The 18,359-nt window shown below is 47.6% G+C and overlaps 1 protein-coding gene across 1 annotated transcript in view; it reads left to right on the plus strand.

Moving 5' to 3' along the window:
* The window catches only part of rpa1 (replication protein A1), a 30,318-nt gene extending 12,193 nt beyond the window's left edge, over nt 1–18,125 (plus strand). Inside the window, exons 13-17 of the mRNA XM_080844622.1 lie at nt 3,922–4,054; nt 10,331–10,507; nt 11,936–12,043; nt 12,441–12,527; nt 17,638–18,125. Coding sequence (XP_080700748.1) covers nt 3,922–4,054; nt 10,331–10,507; nt 11,936–12,043; nt 12,441–12,527; nt 17,638–17,742 — 610 coding nt within the window. The 3' untranslated portion in view covers nt 17,743–18,125. The remainder of the gene's footprint in view (nt 1–3,921; nt 4,055–10,330; nt 10,508–11,935; nt 12,044–12,440; nt 12,528–17,637) is intronic.
* The last annotated feature ends 234 nt before the right edge of the window (nt 18,126–18,359 follow it).

The raw sequence follows: 18,359 nt of genomic DNA on the forward strand, positions 1-18,359 counted from the left end.
TGTTACATAAATCTTGTTGCATGTTATCTGTGGATGTTTTTAAATGTCAGATGAAGGCGGGGGGCATTCACAAGTAAGGTATTTTACTGGAGATGTGTGATGTGTGATGTGGATCCATTTCCTGTCAGATCCCACTGAGATGCGCCTCTGTTCCCTGCGGGTCGCTGCACTAAATATGTGTGGATCAGTTGTGTCAGTCTGATTTCCTTCCCCTCTCATCTCATCCAGTTCATCATGAGAAACGCAAGCCCTTTCTATTGGTGGGTTTTATCCAAATGTCCTTGTTCTCACAAGACTTATCTCTCTGAATGTGAACTCAGCCTGCTACAAAGCCAGGGATGGGTTTTTGAAATGGAGGCAGCGCTGAAAGCTGAGCGCTCCCTTTGCGGGGAGCATCAAGAACACGGCCTATGAAGCTGTGCTAATATCAGTCTGACTCAGCCTAGCTCTGGTGCATAATTGAAAATGAATAATAATTACATTTTCAAGATTAATTAAAATGTTCTTTTATTTGCATGGTTCGTTTATAGATACAGCAATGCGGAATGTCTCGTTAATTTAGTACCTCCGCTGTTCCATCTTAAATGATCCCAGGAAGGTAATTTGTCATAAACTGCTGACTAAAACCTTATGCGTTTGATTATTGCCCTGTTTTTATGACTGTTTGTTTTTGCACTGTAATTGTGTTTGTGCAGAGTTTTTTTTTTTTGGTGGGGTGGGGGGGATATTTCAAACTACTTCGCCCTTATCTCTTTCTCTCCTCCTCCTCTCTCCCCCTCCTCTCCTTCCCTCCGCCCCTCGTGTTTGGGCTCTTGCTTCGATGGCTTTCTTGTTCTCCCCTCAGCACAGTGGAGTGCAGTGGCAGTGTCATCTCCACTGGGGGGCAGTGTGTGTCCCCTCTGACGGCCATAAAGTGCCATTGTCGGGAGGAGTTTACTCTTTCCCCTGCCTGTTTGTTTTTATTTATTTATTTATTTATTTATTTATCAATCAGCCTGTGGTCCATGTGATGCCTTGGCGTGTCACCATATTTCACTACCATCTCCTCTCTCTCTCTCTCTCTCTCTCTCTCTGTCCCTCCTGCCATCTTCCATTTTTCTGTGTCTGTCTCCCTCTCTGGCATGCTGCTGGTCACTTAGTCACAGTTCTGTGATCCCTATGAGCCGTCACTCTCACCACGGTCACATCTGCTTCCTCCTGTCACTACCCTGTCCTCTGACTGTAGTGCCTGGTGCCACCTCCACCCTCCCCACACCCACCACTGACTGCTGGCTCCCAAGTCCACCGCCTCCCTGCGCCACCCCAGGAGATCACATCCAATCACGTGCAGGAGATCCTGTATCACAAGCCTCCCTGCCCTCAGACATGGCAAGCTTACACCGATGGGTTGGGCCATGTTGCCATACACACACTGCAAACCAGTAGTTTCTGCTTATCTGCAGTGTTGTGCAGCCTCAGGTACCTTGCCTACCCATATTGCGCTGGTGCATCCATTAATAAGCACCTCTGAGCAAATGTGCACTGATGATTAATGTTCCAGGAGGCACATTCACTTCAGAAGCGTATAAAAGCGGTAATAACTACTGAGCCTTCTACTGAACACCATGAAGTCTGGCACAACTAAATACATTTATACTTTGAGAGCAGCTCATCAATTTTTAGTGTTAAAGCAGTTTTTGCTGTGCTGTGTCTACACTCGTAGCCCTGGCCGCATTAATGCAGCTCCTGACAGATTCTTGTCATGGATGGATTTCTCCCGGCGTATATGTATATGTTTTCTCAATTTTTTTCTTGCCTGTATTTTTTTTGTTATCCCCCTTGGTCGTCAAATGTTCTGTCATAGTGCTGTATTGTTAATTTTGACAACTTGATAGCTCCTTCATTGCTCTCTCGCTCTTCCCCTCTCCCATCACACAGTCACTCTCTCTCTCACCTTCTCTCTCTCTCTCATCCCCCTCCCTCCCAGTCTGTTCGTCTTATTGTTGACGTGTGGAGTGAGCCTCTGTCTAGGGCTCCCTGTATTGGCTGCTTCTCTCTGCTCCCTGTGCCTCAGCGCCCTGGGTGCTCTTCCTCCGCCATGAAATCCTCTCCAGCTGCAACCCTGCTCTGCATTCGAGGTTATTCATCCTATTCAACAGGCCACTGCTTCAATTTGGGCCTCTGCTGGAGAAAGGGAAAACCATTCTAGGCAAAGCTGCCTTCTCAAGACGGAAGAAAATGGATGGGGTGGGGGGCAACGGCATGTTTTTCATTTCATGAGCAGTAGTAGTCTGAAAAGCTTACATATGAACTCTTGAACCTGAACCCTTCCATTTCTTAGGAAATTACAGTTTTTTTCTGTCAGTTCCTTCCTTTTAACCAGAGAAGTAGGTTGATTAATTTGCAGTGTTATTCGGCCTATTTATACTTCCTCACTTATGGCACTCACAATCTCACACACACACACACACACACACACACGCACACACACACGCAAGCACGCACCTAAAACACATACACAAACAGCCTGCATGCATGCATGTCACATCAGGGGATGGTGCATAGATTAGGGAATAGGTGCCATGGGAGGGAATTAAACACATTTTTCAGAGGGAGGAAAAATTGGCAGCGACCAAGCGGCCCTATGCTCTTCATTAACGTTGAGGTAATTTTCAATTAATTCCAGCTTCAGAGAAAAAGCCCTGGCCACTAACCCACCCCAGTGCCCCCCATAGCGCTGCACCAAGCCCTGGCCACTAACCCACCCCAGTGCCCCCCCCCCCCCCCCCACACAGCACGCACCAAGCCCTAGGCAGCCTGGAGATCACGCCGCGCTATTGATTCCTCCAGCTCTCCTCCCTCTCCCCCATCTCTGAGTGTGTTCTCTTCTTTCTTTTTTCCCCTTTTCTTATCCTCCCACCTCCTTCACCCCCTATTCTCTCTTTTTTCATTCCCTGCCACTCTCTTCTCTTGCTCCCCTCTTTCAATCTTGCACTCCAGAGCCGGCCCCTGGTCGCTTGGTGAAAATGGGTTTCTGATTTCACCAGCGCAACCCTGACCCCCATCTCCCTTCGCCGTCGCTCGCGCCACTGATTCATTTCACAAGTGCTCAGGGTCTGCTGTTTTTAGCCCGCATGTCCCCAGTTTCAACTGTCACCCAGCAAAAAGACGCCGCTGCCTTTTGTACCTTTCCCCTCCTTCTATGGATGCAAAAACGACCCACATTTGCAGGTATTTTGCTCACTGGAAGCCATAAAATATACATGAACCAGACTAAAAATGCAATTTGTTGCATTTTGTTTTATACAAATATACATGCAGTTTATAGACATTTTTTTATTTTTGAATTATTAAATATCCCTGCAAATACACAAAGCGCTAGATTAGATGTAGAATTTTAAATGATTCTGGATTGGCTCTACACAGTGAAGTGTGGGAGTGACAGATCTGTTGTGGTGTTTCTTACTGCTCCTTGACATCAGATAAAATGTTTTTAAAAAAAGCAGAGAACCTTGATGCTGTCTGTATATAGCCTGTTCTGGAATCTGCCAGTATGTTTTGATGTCTTTCTTTTGCCAAAGACTCCCAAGGTTTTTTAAGTCTTAAGTCAATTCGGCAAGCCAAGAAAGACCTTGAACATAGTATATATATATATCTTATACATGTATGTATGTGATGTTGAAATTGTTTGCCATGAAGGCAGTAGCAAGGAAGTGTAAGTTAATATCTGTCAGTGGCGGAGATGGTATCTGTGAAGAATCGAAATTGCCAAAGTCTTCTGTGAATGCACAGCTGTCGAAGGCTATGCTATTGTGAAGCGTCTAATCAATGTGCTGTAATGGTGTCTTCGATTAGTGAGATAAGCACCCCATATATCAGTGATGGCTTCCAAACAGATGAGTTACTGAGGAATGAGACAGAGCTTTTTCCTCCCGGCTGCAGGTATGATAAGGAGGGCCATGCGATGGACGGGCAGTCCATGACGGAGCAGCGGGGAGGTGGAGGTGGTGGAGGCCTCACCAACTGGAAGACCCTGGCAGATGTCAAGACCGAGCACCTAGGTCACGGAGAGAAGGTATGTAGGGAGGGACCCATTCTCTCTCACACACACACACACACACACACACACACACACACACACACACAGAACTGCTGCCAGAAAAAGCTACTTTTAATATGCTGGACAACACGAGAAGTTATTTGCAGGCAAGAATGTCTGTGTTTTGTAACTAAATGGTTAAAACAGACAGACCACGTAGAATGCCTTTAGTTCCTGATCAGAGTCCAGGAGTGTCTCAGAGGCCTTTTCTCAAAACCAGAACGGTAGACAGGCATGGATCACTGATTGTCCTAAAGTGTGTCCATCTCATGACTAGAATAGAACAAATAAAGAAAGACTTAATAAGAAAGTACCTTTTGCTCTCGTGCAAGGTTCAAGGTGATTTCAAAAGCCATATTTCACACAAAATGTGTTTACTGCCCCCATAGTGTTCAGTCCTTTACTACAAACCTTCTGCTTGAGAGGGGAGGGAGAAATCTTATTCAAAGCACGACGTCCAAGGACACACGACTCTCAATGAAAGCATGCCTCAGAGCCAGAGCCCCCATACGCCAGAGGCCGGCCATATTTTACTGCAGGCTATGTTACGGCAGACAAAAATGTTATTAGGCAGTGTCACCTTGTCGCTCCATCTGTGTGTCTGTGTGTTCTCTGGCGTCTGGGCTTTGGTGACGCGGGGGATGGGGGGCGACGAGGCTGTTAAACGACTATGCTCCTCGTTTTAGGAATACACGGAATTCAGCTCTCGTCTTGACTCTCATTAGTAATTAACACAGGTGCCCTTCAAGACTGGGGTGTGTGTGTGTGTGTGTGTGTGTGTGTGTGTGAGAGAGCGTGGAAGTCACATCCACCGCACCAAGATCGAAGGTGGAGATTAGGGAGTCTCCATTAAGTGATTATGATCAGATAAGCGGTGTAATAAATCTCTGTTAGCTCATCAATATGTCAGAATCTTAGATTGTTGTGACATTGCTTGTACACACTTGTAAAGCGCACCCACTCACACATACATACACATAGTATCAGATCTGAACTGTTCCAAACTGGAATGTACCATTGTTTGTATTGCAGTGCCATTTTTATTAAGTCCAGCTCTTTGAGTAAATGTTACATAATGTTTAATAAAAAGGTTGTCTGCTGAAATTGAGTAGACAATGAGGAGCCATTTCAAAAAGCCCCACAAGCCGTTCAACGAAGATCTGAGGTTTGGGATATTAGGTGGTGCAGAAAAGCAGCACAGAGAGCCAGGCGCAGTGCAGGCTTTTGATCAGTGGATAGGGGAACACCAGGGTGAAGTGTCCTCATATCAAACACGAGAGGCTGCAGTCTCCAGCTGGAGAACGCCTAAAACAAAAGAGCTCGTCCAGTATGAGGGCTCTCGATGGCCAGGCCTTTGTCTGGCTGGTGTGTGTGTGTGTGTGTGTGTGTGTGTGTGTGTGTGTGTGTGTGTGTGTGTGTGTGTGTGTGTGCCCCTCTCTGGCTGGTGTGGCAATGGCAGGGCAAAGTGTGTGTGTGTGCTCCCCTCTCTGGCTGGTGTGGCAATGGCAGTGCGTTTCCCATGGCGCTGTCTGAGTCCCCCGCCTGGCTCCCGTCTGCTCGTCCCTAATCAGGCCGGTGTCATCTGGCCTGGTTCTGGTTTCATCATCCCACCGGACCGTCCCGGTACCCACCAGCCCTGCCATCACAAGGAGCTGCTCATGAGTCGGTTCCTGGCTCTGCATGGCTGTTTTAATAGCAGTGTGGCTCGACTCGACTCCATTCCACTCCACTGAGCTTCTCCGACCCCCTGCTGGGCCTCTCCTGGTGCCTCAGCAGATTTGTGCGTAACCCCAAATTGACTCGAGAGAAGTCATGGTGGGGAAATGGCGGAGTCAGTGGTTTGCAGTAGTTACGGCCAGAGCTTTGAAATGGCAGCATTCACTGAAGGCAAGACACGCACACACACACGGGCACACTCACACGCTCACACACACTCACACTCACACACACACACACACACACTCACACATGCATGCATGCAAGTAAGTCTCAACTTAGCCTGTCCTCATGTTCATGCTGGCTCCACAGGGACACGAGGTCAGTCCTCTGAAGGCACTGTGCAAGTCTGCTGCAATTAATTGTACGAAGTCACAACGTATTTGTGTCACAAGTTCCGATTTCCACTCCACCAACTTGCCCTTCGCCCCCAACCCCCGCTCCCCCCCCCCACCCCCAAACCCTGCGAGGGACCTGCCAAACCCTACTCATCGCCTCGTCTCAGTCTTGGATTAAAGCGATAAGACACAACCACAGGAAAGGGGGGAAAAATGTCAAGATTCAGCTTTTTTCTCCTCTGCTCCATCCAAACAAGATAACTGGTATTTTTAATTGTAGAGAAGTATGCATGATTCACCACCACTGATTTATAAATGTATTTTTCTCGAGGAGATCCACAACATTGGAAGTGCTGTATTTTGTCAAATCAAATAAGTGTCATTTAAAAGGATATTTCTCTGTCATTTTGCCTTTGTCGTTTAGTACTCCCGCAGGGCTTTTGTTGTTTATTCCTAGTGACACGCTATCAATTGCCCCTCTCGTAGAAGTTAATTGGGGTTGAATTCGTGTAACATTCCGAAAAGGGCGGTCAGCAGTAAAACCAAAAGAGGGACAGCAGAAAAATCAATTATTGTCAGGGAGAGGGGGAAAAAAAGCGGCTCTCTTGTTATTGTTTTTCTAGTTCATTTGCTGAGAAAACTAAAGGTTGCGGCAAAACCCGATGTCTCCAGTATAATCGCTGGCTTCCACGTTTAACGTTGTGACACTCGCATGCAAAGCAAACTCTGAGGCAAACTGTCCCAGTTCTGTCCAAACACCTGTACAAATGATGTTGTTTTCAAAAAACACCATTATGAATCAAGACGTCCAGATTATGAAAATCTGTTCTCCCTTTTTCTCGGGGTCATCATGAATAGTGGTCTAATTAGTTGTTCTGTTCCACAGTGAAATTCAAATGACTGTCTCTTCTTTGCCTCCGAGGTTTTTACAGACGTTAACCACATTTGCTGGCCTGTGTGCTGTTGACTAACACTTTCATCACCCCATAGATTTCGCTCCGTGCCCTTCCACAGGACTGCCACTCCTATGGAGCATATCCGTGTGATGGGTATTGCTAAGCAATTCATCAACATTCCTCCCTCCTGCCCCCCTTAAAAACAACCCCTCAGCTCAGTATTCTGTAGTAGTACCTTATTTTGAATAATGGAAACGTATGACCTCATGAAAGCCTTACGTATCAATTTTTCATGATTCAGACTGTGGTAGGTCCTCGCTGTACGCATGAACTGAATCCTAAGGACCCACAGTAGAGCTGAGCAGTAACCTTCTGCAGAGTTTAGTTACAGCCGTATCATAAAACTCAGTAATCAGCTAACTAGGCCCTTTAACAACAACAGACATTGAACTGCTTCCCCATTAGGGTCTCTAAAAAGAAGAGGACTAGCTTCACTTGTATAAGGTCCGAGCCTGACCCCTTCAACCTCCTCTGCCGGGACCATTGCCCTAGCCACATTCAAACTGGGTAGAGATCTAGAGATTCAGGCCTGCACCAATCCTGTCCTAGGGATCTGGCTTGGATTCCCCCACCTTCTCGTCTCTTTGCTGGACTGTGCCTCCTATAGCCATCCGCCTGGCCATCCATGAGCCCTAGACGTTTAGCCTCATTGGGCTTACCAACAACTAGGGCTGTCAGCGTTAACGCGTTAATCTATGAGATAAATGTGGCCGCGATTAACGCGTTAAGATATTTTAATGCCGTTAACGCAACTTTGTTTACTTCCGGTGTGCGGAATTAATTTACACGTCAAAGAGGAGTTTTATTTTGACACACGCACACAGTTCCCTGGGTGGTCTGAGTTCGTGCCCCCCTCCTTCTCCCGCTCTAACGTTACTCTTCTCCCTGTCACCTCTTCTTTCCCTGTTTCAAATCTTTTATGGAAGAGGTTTGCTATCTATTTTCAACCCTGACATGCTAGGTCTCGCTAGCATTTATGCTAACATGTTAGCTGGGCTAACTAGCTACCTGTGTGGGGCATGACCGAGTTTCTAGCATTCTCTGGAGGGGGGAGGTTGGAAAACTCAGAAGCCAGAGCCGAACAGCTAATTAATTTAGGTGTCGTTGGTGTTTTACAGAAGTCACAACAAAGAACAACCGGCCATTAATGTTTTGTCCGAACCAGAGTCTGAAGCAGTCAATGTCACAACTGTTCAAAACTAATCACATATTTACGTACGTTTTTTATGAATAGCCTGCCTTTATTGAACTCGGACAGCAACAGATAAATGCACTTGTTCACACAAACAAGCACAAGAGCATGAAATCAAATTATTCACATTGCAAGAACGGAATGAAATAGCCTACACATTACACGCAACCGGCATCTGCCAAGCCTTCACGTTGTATGCTAAAACGGAGGAGGCACAACAAACGAGAGAATCTTTTTCTTTCTTGCGGCAACGATTGTTATAAAACTACCATCATAGTCCAACCATCGAAGTCTAATCCATGTTGTTGTGGAGAACAGCCTCATTAGAATCTGCATCGACAACGTAGCAGAAATATCTTTACAGTAGATCTCTTCGTTTATCCCTCTCCTGATGACATTTTCTTTTAAACTTCCCATGATGCTTTGCCGATAGCAATCGCGTTGTCACAAAAGTTTTTTCAACATTGTCTAAAATACACGCTGTCTGGAGTGATTACTAGTTTAAAAATAATAATAATAATAATAATAATAATTTAATCGCGATTAATCTAGATTAATGAATTTCAAAATGTGAGATTAATTAGTTAATTTTTTTTAATCTATTGACAGCCCTACCAACAACACAACCTGTGCCTTGACGTCATTCTCTGTACCAGTCTACTGGCCTGGCTACAACCCCCCCCCCATGTCTGCTCTCTCAGAGACCCTGGGTCTCTCCTTTAGCGCATAACCGTAGAGTCGCCTCACAACAGCGCCTTTCTCTTCCAAATGAAGTTGTTTCCCTGCGGCAGGCCCCTCTCACTTGCGCTGAATCATTGGGGCCCACCGTACCGCTGTGTCCCCTGCCTCACATGCATTCATATATTCCTGCGCCGCCCTGTAATCCCTTCCAGGCGCCCGCTATTTTCTGCCCTGCAACTGATGATATGCTAAAGGCCTATTTATATTTATGGGGTTATGCTCTTTGCATATTGTGGGGCATCGTGACTGTGCTCGAGTTCCTGTTTTGCATTTGTCACCGGTCCTATTTAGATGGCGGGTGAGGTGGTAATTTCTTTTAGTGGGGGCGGTCTAGCACAGGAGCTTCAATTAATGATGGCACCTTGCCTTATCATTTCCCTTAATGTTCAGGCTTGCCTAGTGGTACCATGTGGAAACTGAGGAGGTTTGGCAGCGTCAGAGCTTCGTTTGCTACAGTATGTTTTATATTGGCTCTGACCTCACCTAGTTTGAAAGTCAAACCGAACAAAGCACACAATCCTGATGACTAACCTGCATACTTCCTACATACAAACCTGTATGTAAGACCTATCTTGTGTTGGTGGTCAAGGTTTTTTGTAGCTGGTGGTGTTCCGCAAATGCTAATCCAAACGCTGCATCCTCATGCTAGTTCCAGACTCAGAGAGTGAAAAAAACATTTTTTCGCCAAACTAATTGTGAGCCAAGAATGCTGGGATAGGTGTGCTTTTACCCAATTGGTCACAGGTGACATCACTAAAGCCCCACCTATTAGTCGGTGCTTTCCATACCATGTCACCTAACCAATCCTAACACTAGCAACATAATTTGCACAGGAACATCCCGTTTGCTCTATTAATGTTGTTGTCCTTTTTAGCAATTGGCTTATTCTGTTTAAAGCTGGTGGCTGCTTCCCTGGCTTTAAAAGTTGTATTTGTTCTCGCTGTGATGCATTACGAGTCTCAGCTCACCAGAGAATAAGAGCTTTAGCAAACATAAGCGAGGCGCTCACAGTGTTTCCATTAGCGATCAGCAGCGGAGGATTGAAATATTTACGTACGCCAGTCTGGTAATGATGCTCCAGAACTCTCCTGAGGAGTTGATGAAGGTCAATGTTTGTGTGTCTGTGTCTGTGAGTGAGTGTGTACCAGGAGATGAGAAACACACACACACACACACACACACACTCACTCACTCACTCACTCAGCCCTCTCGTTCTCAGGGGTACATGAGTGCGGTGGGGGCGGGGGGGGGGGGGCTTTGAGCTTGGGCTTGTTAACCGGTCTCTCCGTGTCTCCTGGTGCCCCTCCAGCCTGACTACTTCAGCTGCATTGGGACGGTGGTGCACCTGCGTAAGGAGAACTGCATGTACCAGGCCTGCCCCAGCGCCGACTGCAACAAGAAGGTGGTGGACCAGCAGAATGGCATGTACCGCTGCGAGAAGTGCGACAAGGAGTTCCCTGAGTTCAAGTACCGCCTCATGCTGTCGGTGAGTGCACCTGGACCAGGCTGATGGTCTGTCACACTAACCCATGGATCACTCTTTCTGGCTCACCCATCACCCCACCCCAACCCCCTCTTTCTCCCCTCCTAGGCTAGGACACACACACACACACTGACTTTTGTTCACCAGCTTTGCACCTGTCCTTTCACAACCTGTCCTGGTTTTACTTTTAAGCACAGCATTTGGAAGTATGTCAGCAGCACACCTCACATTCAACTGCACAGAAAGACACACACACACACACACACACACACACACACACACACACACACACACACACACACACACACACACACACACGCCACTGTCTATCCTGGCACTCAGAAGGCATACTTGCCCTTTAAGCAAGGAATTTGGAGTGTGTCAGTGCATGTGCACACACACGCACACACACACTCTTGGGGGCACTCGCATACAACCTCCATTTCTGTATCTGCCCTTTCCTGACCACCGCCGTCTTCATCTCATAATTCCTCTGGAGCTTCTGTCAGCCAATCATGGCAAGTGTCATGAGCCCAGTGTTTTTTTCTCTTCAGCTCTCTTTCTTTCTACTCTTCTTTTTTCCCTTCCTTTTTGTCCCCCAAATAATGTCTTTCTATCTTTCTTTTTTCTACCCTTCTATTCCCTTCCTTTTTGTCCCCCAAATAATGTCTTTCTGTCTTTACTGCTGTCAGTTTTCTGAGCAAATGTTTTTGACCATGTCAATTTGATATGTCATTACTATTTCAGAATAGTGGTGTTGTTTTTGTGTTTGTGTTTGCTCAGTATTGATGATTCTCTGTAAGTGGATGGGTTTTTGCCCTGTAGGTGTTCTCTCGCCAGAAATATGCCGGAAGGCTTGCAAAGTTCCGCATGCATTTCTCTACCCACATCTCCATGGCCAAAAATGATTTTTATATAAATAGCATTAAAATATTATAGCTCAATTAGTCAGTATGGCACCCTCTGCCTGCCAGACCTGTGCAAAATAAGCAGATTGCCTTTTGTTTCCCAACCTATTGCACTCCAGCCCACAGCTATTCTTCACAGCTCTATAGCATAAGCTGCAGAATGCACCACCATTTGTGGCTGTGTGCCACAGGAAGTGGCTTGGCTCTGATTGAGCCTTGGAGCCCAACATGCAGGCAGAACAGTGCCTCTGCCTCTGTCACATCAGCCATGGTGGCATAGTAGAACCAGACCGCCGGGCAAACAGTGCCTCTGCCTCTGTCACATCAGCCATGGTGGCATATGGAGAACCAGACCAGACCGCCGTGTGTTTGTGCTACTGCACTTGCTTTGTATTTCCTCTGTATGATGAGTAATACTTTTTTCATAACCCCCCTGCCCCTTTCTTTTTCTCTCTCCGTCTGTGCTTCTGTACCTCCGTCCCTTTCATCTCTCCTCTCATCCCCCGTGCTCCTCCCCTGCCAGGCCAACATCGCTGACTTTGGGGATAACCAGTGGGTGACGTGCTTCCAAGACACAGCAGAAGCCATTCTGGGCCAGAACTCTGCATACGTTGGGCAGCTCAAGGACTCGGTGAGTGTGTCTCTTTCTTCCTCTCTCTCGCTCTCTGTCTCTCCCTTCCTCTAAGATGAAAGTCTGGCCAGAGGCTGTGGTCAGGGACACGCAGGCCGCACACAGAGGAGATGGGCGCTGGGCTAAATTAGATTCCTCTCGTCTCTGCCACGTGTTTAGGGGCCGCTCACACCCAAGGATTTCTCTCCCTTTCCTCCTGCCGGGTCCTGGGGGAGGGAAAATAAAAGAACTCCTCAGTTCAGCTCAGGATCAGTTCAGGCCTTTAGTGTCCTTACATGCTTCTCAAGAGAGATTGACGCATGCCAGAATTTGGACAAAGTTTTATGCTCGTCTGTTCTCTAAGTTGGGTTCTAATCTTCTCTCTTGTTCCCTCTTTGTCCCCACTCTTTTGGCACAGAATGAGGCAGCTTTTGATGAGATCTTCCAGCAAGCCAACTTCAACACCTTTGTCCTCCGCAACCGAGTGAAGCTGGAAACATACAATGTAAGTAGAAGGATATAATTGGAGATGATTATTTGACGGCAATTCTGTAAGAAGGGAGAGGTACTCTGCCGTTCAAAAACATTTTTTTTTTTATGCTTTTTTATGCTTTTCTCGATGCTTGGTTGACTGGTTCTCAGTCAGTGTTTCCTGCCTGTTGTGGGTAAAACCTCATTTATGTCTATTCATTCGTACCATAATTCAAAAAAAAAGAAGAAAAAAAGACCTGCCTGCCTAGACCTGCCTGCCTGTCTTCAGCGTGAACAAAGGTACTGTATTTCCCTCTGCCAAGCGTTGTGTATGTTTGATTTGGACGGAACAGCGGCATCAAAATTGCCTCGCCTCATTTTCCTCTATTCAATCCTGTTTCAATGGGTTGCCTCAGACTTACTTGGAGGACTCATCCAGAAAAAAAGAAACCTGATTTGTAGCATGCTGGGCTGCCTCTGAAAACGCTCTGCACGCTCACATTAGCTGCCAGGGCTGCTTCCTTCCTTGCCACTGTAGCGATTAAAGAGCGCTGTGTAGCCACCAGTCGGCCAGGACAGGTTTAGGGAGGCGATGTCTGAGCTGCTGGAGGGGGCTGAGAAATAGGCAGGGTGGCGTGTCGTCTGTTAAAGGGGTCACTTGATGCCAGTAAGAAAAACATTCCTAAGAGTTTCCCAAATGATTTTAGTAAATGCAGATTATAATTAGGTAAATTATTAAGAAGATGTCACTTCAGATTGCTTACTTACTTACTTCAGATGGGATCAAGGAGGTTGTATACTCACTCTGCATTGGGCTTGAGAAAATGTTTAAAATCATGGGGGCTTTTATATGACGTGCGTGAAGGACTCCTTTAGGTATTAATGAAGAACTGGATCCCCAGGAAAAGAAAGAACATATGTTCACACAATGTTTTTCCTCTAGAATTTCATAAAGTCTCATACTGCAGATGAAAGGTTTTCCAGCGCAGGGGTTTGCTGGGTCAAATACGCCCTGCAGATTTAGCTGCAGTTTTGACCTAGTCTAGCCTCGAGTGAGTTTTAATTCCTGGTTAGCAGGTAGAAGGTCAGCGTCAGACCGCTACAGAAGCTGTCTCTGGACTTCTATAAATACCCTCTCCTCACTGCTGCGTCATCCTTCATCCTCCTGTGCCTTTGCCTTCCATGCTGGCTGTTGTCCTATTTGCTTCCTGCCATCGCACCACTAGCGGCGTCTGGGCTATGAGATGCAATTGACATTAATGGCAAGTTTGTGTTAATTCACCCCCTATCTGACGATGCTGTTTAAATCAGCCTCTGGGAAATTATTGCCGGTCTCAACTCAATTTTGGAGCCTTAACTCCATCGAGCTGCAGCGTAGCGTGTAGCTGAGTAGTTTTGAGCCGCCGCGTGTGATCTAATGCCATCACCACGACAGCGAAAGGCCTTGTCAGCACATGCAGGGGTGACTTTGAACCTTCTGCTTTGGAAACCAGGCGAACGTGGATGGCCCTGCAAGCGTTATCACAGGAGATGGCTTCTCCTAGTCCTCCTCCTCCTTCCTTCAACCAAACTCAAGGATGGAGGAGAGAGGGAAAAACAACCAAAAAGGGAAAAAAAGCGATGTCTCAACCTTGTCTCTGCATCTTTTCCAGAATAAATGAACCTAGCCACAGACCTTATAGACAGGGTCACAGATGAAGATGTACCTTGTTCCCTTTTTCTTTTTTTGCCGTCCCCTCTTTCTTCAGTCTCGCGTTCTCTTGACCTGCTGATGGGCGATTGTGGCTGGCTTGTTTTGTAGAACATGATTGTATAGCGGCCAGGCAGCACAGAAGGAGAAGGAGGCCACATCGGACATAAAACCGCTTTCTCCCGAGTGCAAGCCTTCCCCCGCTCCCTGTCCAGTACAGACAAATGGGGTGAAAGAAACAGGGCAGACAGAAGTGTTGTGGATTTGCATAGCAAACGGCCCTCTGCTTCTCTGTGCCTTGCCCACAGAAATCCTGGCATTCTGGCAAGATATGGTCAACACTAATCGCTTGACAAACTCTGTCACAGTTGGTTGGGGGATCTGTTTTCTCAGCCTCTCCTTATCTCCCTCTCTAGTCTACCTCTCTCTCCTCCCTTACTCTCTCTCTCTCTCTCTCTCTCTCTCTCTCTCTCTCTCTCTCTCTCTCTCTCTCTCTCTCTCTCTCTCTCTCTCTCTCTCTCGTCTCCCTCTCTCTGTATTTCTGGTATTGGTGGTAGAAGAGAGGAATGGAATGGAATGAGGGGAGAGAGTGTGAAAAGCACCAGAGACCACAGCAGAGTGTTGGGGGGTGGATGTGACATTCTGAGTCAGTCATTAGGCGGTGAGGAGCACTACCCTCCCCCGGACGACATCTGAAGGAGCAGAGCAACGGGCCTGCTACACTGCCGGAGGGAGAGGTGTGAGTACAGGTGTGTGTGTGTGTGTGTGTGTGGGAGAGAGGAAGAGGTGGGGGTTAATGTGCGTTCTGGAGCCGCTGAGGTGGGGCCAGAGAGCGGTGACTGAGGAGCTCAGGGGTGGAAGAGAGGGGTTGTGGGAGTCTGCTGGGCTCTGCTCTGCTCTGCTCTGCTCACCCCACTAAGAACTGTCCTGTGCTCTGTGCTGTGGCCAAGTCCTTAACAAACACAGGCAGATTTGCTTGGGGGCCTAGGCGCTCAGCGTGGGCCCATCTCCACGCTTTAACACCCTGTAACACGCAAACACACACACACACATACACACACACACACACACACACACTTATATAGACTGCCAAAACCACACACACACACACATACACTCATATAGACTGCCAAAACCACACACACACAGTCCGCACCATCAGCATGGTGAGTGCCAAAGCTCCACTAAGCTGACAAGCTGGATGCTCAGAGTTGGATCTCAGAGCTAAGGCCTGGTTGGACATGCTCACCGCTGACCACAACTTTTCGCTTCAAAGCTGTGTGCGTGCACCAGACATCTAGAATATTATATGTCTTTGTCTCTCAATTTCAGCACTGGAAGAACACTGCAGAATATGCTGTGATGTAAAACGATGGCAGATGATATTGGTTTCCACGCAGCCGCCCCTACCATTATCTAATCTTGTTGTTCCTATGCAGTCGTGGCTGGGAGACGGTGAGCTGAGTGGATCTATAAGTGCTTCACCTCATAGTTTCCATGTCTAATGTAAGAGAGCTAAATGTATTGAGCCACAGAGCAGCTGCACTTCCCTGATGGCCATCTGCCCTTAGTCATACAAACACATATCCTGTTTGGATCGTTGGAAGTCTGACTCATTTGTCATGCAAGATGCCTACATTTGGTCACCTGGGAAACCAAATATTAGGACATCCTTCCATCCTGAGACTTATTGGTTGATAGTTTGATCAGCAAATACAGGTCTGTATATTGTTTTTAGATTATGTCTGTATTGTTACAGCATGATGGTTCTACATTCATTATTCATTATGCTATATAGATATTCCAGTTTCTTCAGTCCAAGACAATAGTGTGTGATTGTTTTGATTGGAGCTGTACCCAGGCAGTACCAAAAACCTGTCACGATTCTGCTGCGCTCCTGGCTAAAGGGAGTTCTACGCGGCCCCCACCGCTGTGTCGTCAGATGGGATCGGAGTTGAAGCTTAAATGCTGACATGGCTGTTTCTTCCGAGCAACAAAGCCAAAGGTGTAGGTCGTGATCTGCTGACATCACCATATCTGCCGTGCGAATGCAAGGCTTTAAATGAGCTGCCTAGGGACGGCCCTCCTCGGCTACCCAGCCACACAGAGCTGGGTTTGTGGGCAGCTCACATTCAGAATCTCTAAGTACGTCTCCAAGATAGCTAGCTAGTTAGCCGAAATGGTTTTGCCGACAAGTCTGACTAGACCGTTTGGTTAATTACAGCCCCATACCTACATATCTGATGGTTTTGTGCTGTGCTGCTGAGAGGGCTATTAGTGTTTATTCTGAGTAGAGCTGTGATCTGAAGAGATGGGCATAGCCCAGCAGGGGAACACAAACAACCCACTCAGCCACAGAAATAGGTCTTTGGGTTAAGCTACCAGAGAGAGGAGTTTTGTGCAGGGAGATATTAATCTTCTATCCCCTCCTCTCTCTACCTCTCTCTCTCTATCCATCCCCCCTTTAAACATGTAAGATGAGTCCCACTCGCGTCCTGCTTGAAAGAAGCCCCTGCCTGCCCCGAGTGAGGCTTAGCCGCTGAAGAACACGGATGCTAATGTGAATGCTGTGGGGTTTGAGCTGTGTGGGGAGTCTGAGACACCACCCCCCTCTTCTCTCCTCTTCCTCGCCTCCTCTACAGTCTGCTCTGTTATTCATGCTTGCCAGGCTGCTTGCGTGGGCCTGAGATGCTGTGTGCAGCAAAGGATGCTCTCGGCCATAGCAACACACACACACACGAACACACACACACACACACACACTCACGCTGTGCACACCCCCAGGGAGCCAGCTGGATTGCTCTCCTCTCGTCACCCCAGCTCAGCCACCCCACCAGCCGTCCTCCCCCCAGCCTACCACCCCCCCTCTGTTATTCCCCCCCTCCTCCCAAATGACCGAGAGTTTAGAAACAGTGACTCGGGCTTCTCTCCGTCCTCCCAAATGACGAGAGCTGAGAGACAGTGACTCGGGCTTCTCTCCCTCCTCCCAAATGACGAGAGCTGAGAGACAGTGACTCGGGCTTCTCTCCGTCCTCCCAAATGACGAGAGCTGAGAGACAGTGACTCGGGCTTCTCTCCCTCCTCCCAAATGACGAGAGCTGAGAGACAGTGACTCGGGCTTCTCTCCGTCCTCCCAAATGACCGAGAGCTGAGAGACAGTGACTCGGGTTTCTCTCCGCGTCTACTTTCTCAGAGTTGGCGAATGCATATTTTTGTATTCTTCTGCAGGGGTCCTTTGTGCCCGGTCGTATTGTAATTCTTGCAGCGGGGTGGAGGGAGAAAAAAAACTGAAAAAACTCCTTCACCTGCACATACATAATGCTAAGGTGGTCGCTACAGGTCATTCTTGTGCTCTAGACATCCTCTTTAGGCAGGAAGTGAAGAAACCAGGAGGATGCAATGTGACCTCTCTCTCTCTCTCTCTTTCTCTCTCTCTCTCTCTCCTTCCTTCCAGGATGAGTCACGCATCAAGGTGACCGTGATGGACGCCAAGCCTGTGGACCACAAGGAGTACAGCAAGCGGCTGATCATGAGCATCAGGAAGCTGGCTACCCAGTAGAAGAGTGCCCTGCCCTGCCCTGGCCTGCCCTGCCCTTCCAGCGTTCCAGCCACACTCTCAGCGGCACTTGTCTGGCGTCATGTTCCATTTCTACTCCGCCGATGGATTTCTATATTTTTACTGTTTTATTTTGTTGTCTTATTTTTGGCAGTGTGGAGTCCTTCAACCTTTAATTGGTGAGATTTGCCCGTGCTTAATTGGCCTTTTGCTCTGTTGCGGCCAGTATCCCGTGTTTGGCTCTCACATGGAGTTGGAGTCATTCAGAATGTGTGTCTATTCCTCTGGCTCTGCTGGGCGGGGGGGGGAGAGCAAATGGTTTACTCTTTAAGGAAACTGCTGACAGTTCTTTTTTTTTTTTTTTGTGGCAGATAGGAAGGACTGTAAAAAGGGGATTTGAGGGAGGGGGAGAGAGAGTGAGAGTGGGATAGGGTGGGTGGGTGGATGTGGGAGATTGGAGGGAGGCAGAGGGGATAGTAGGGTTGGTGTGGGTTAGAACGCAATGCAGACATGGGCCTACCCTGTAAAACCAGGGGGTTGTGTGTGTGTGGGTTTGTGTGCGTGTTTGTGTGCCTGGGGTTGGCCGGTGGGTGATGTGTGTGTGCTGCGCAGGTGGGTGA

This window comes from Sprattus sprattus (genome assembly GCF_963457725.1).
Source record: "Sprattus sprattus genome assembly, chromosome: 9".
Lineage (NCBI taxonomy): Eukaryota > Metazoa > Chordata > Actinopteri > Clupeiformes > Clupeidae > Sprattus > Sprattus sprattus.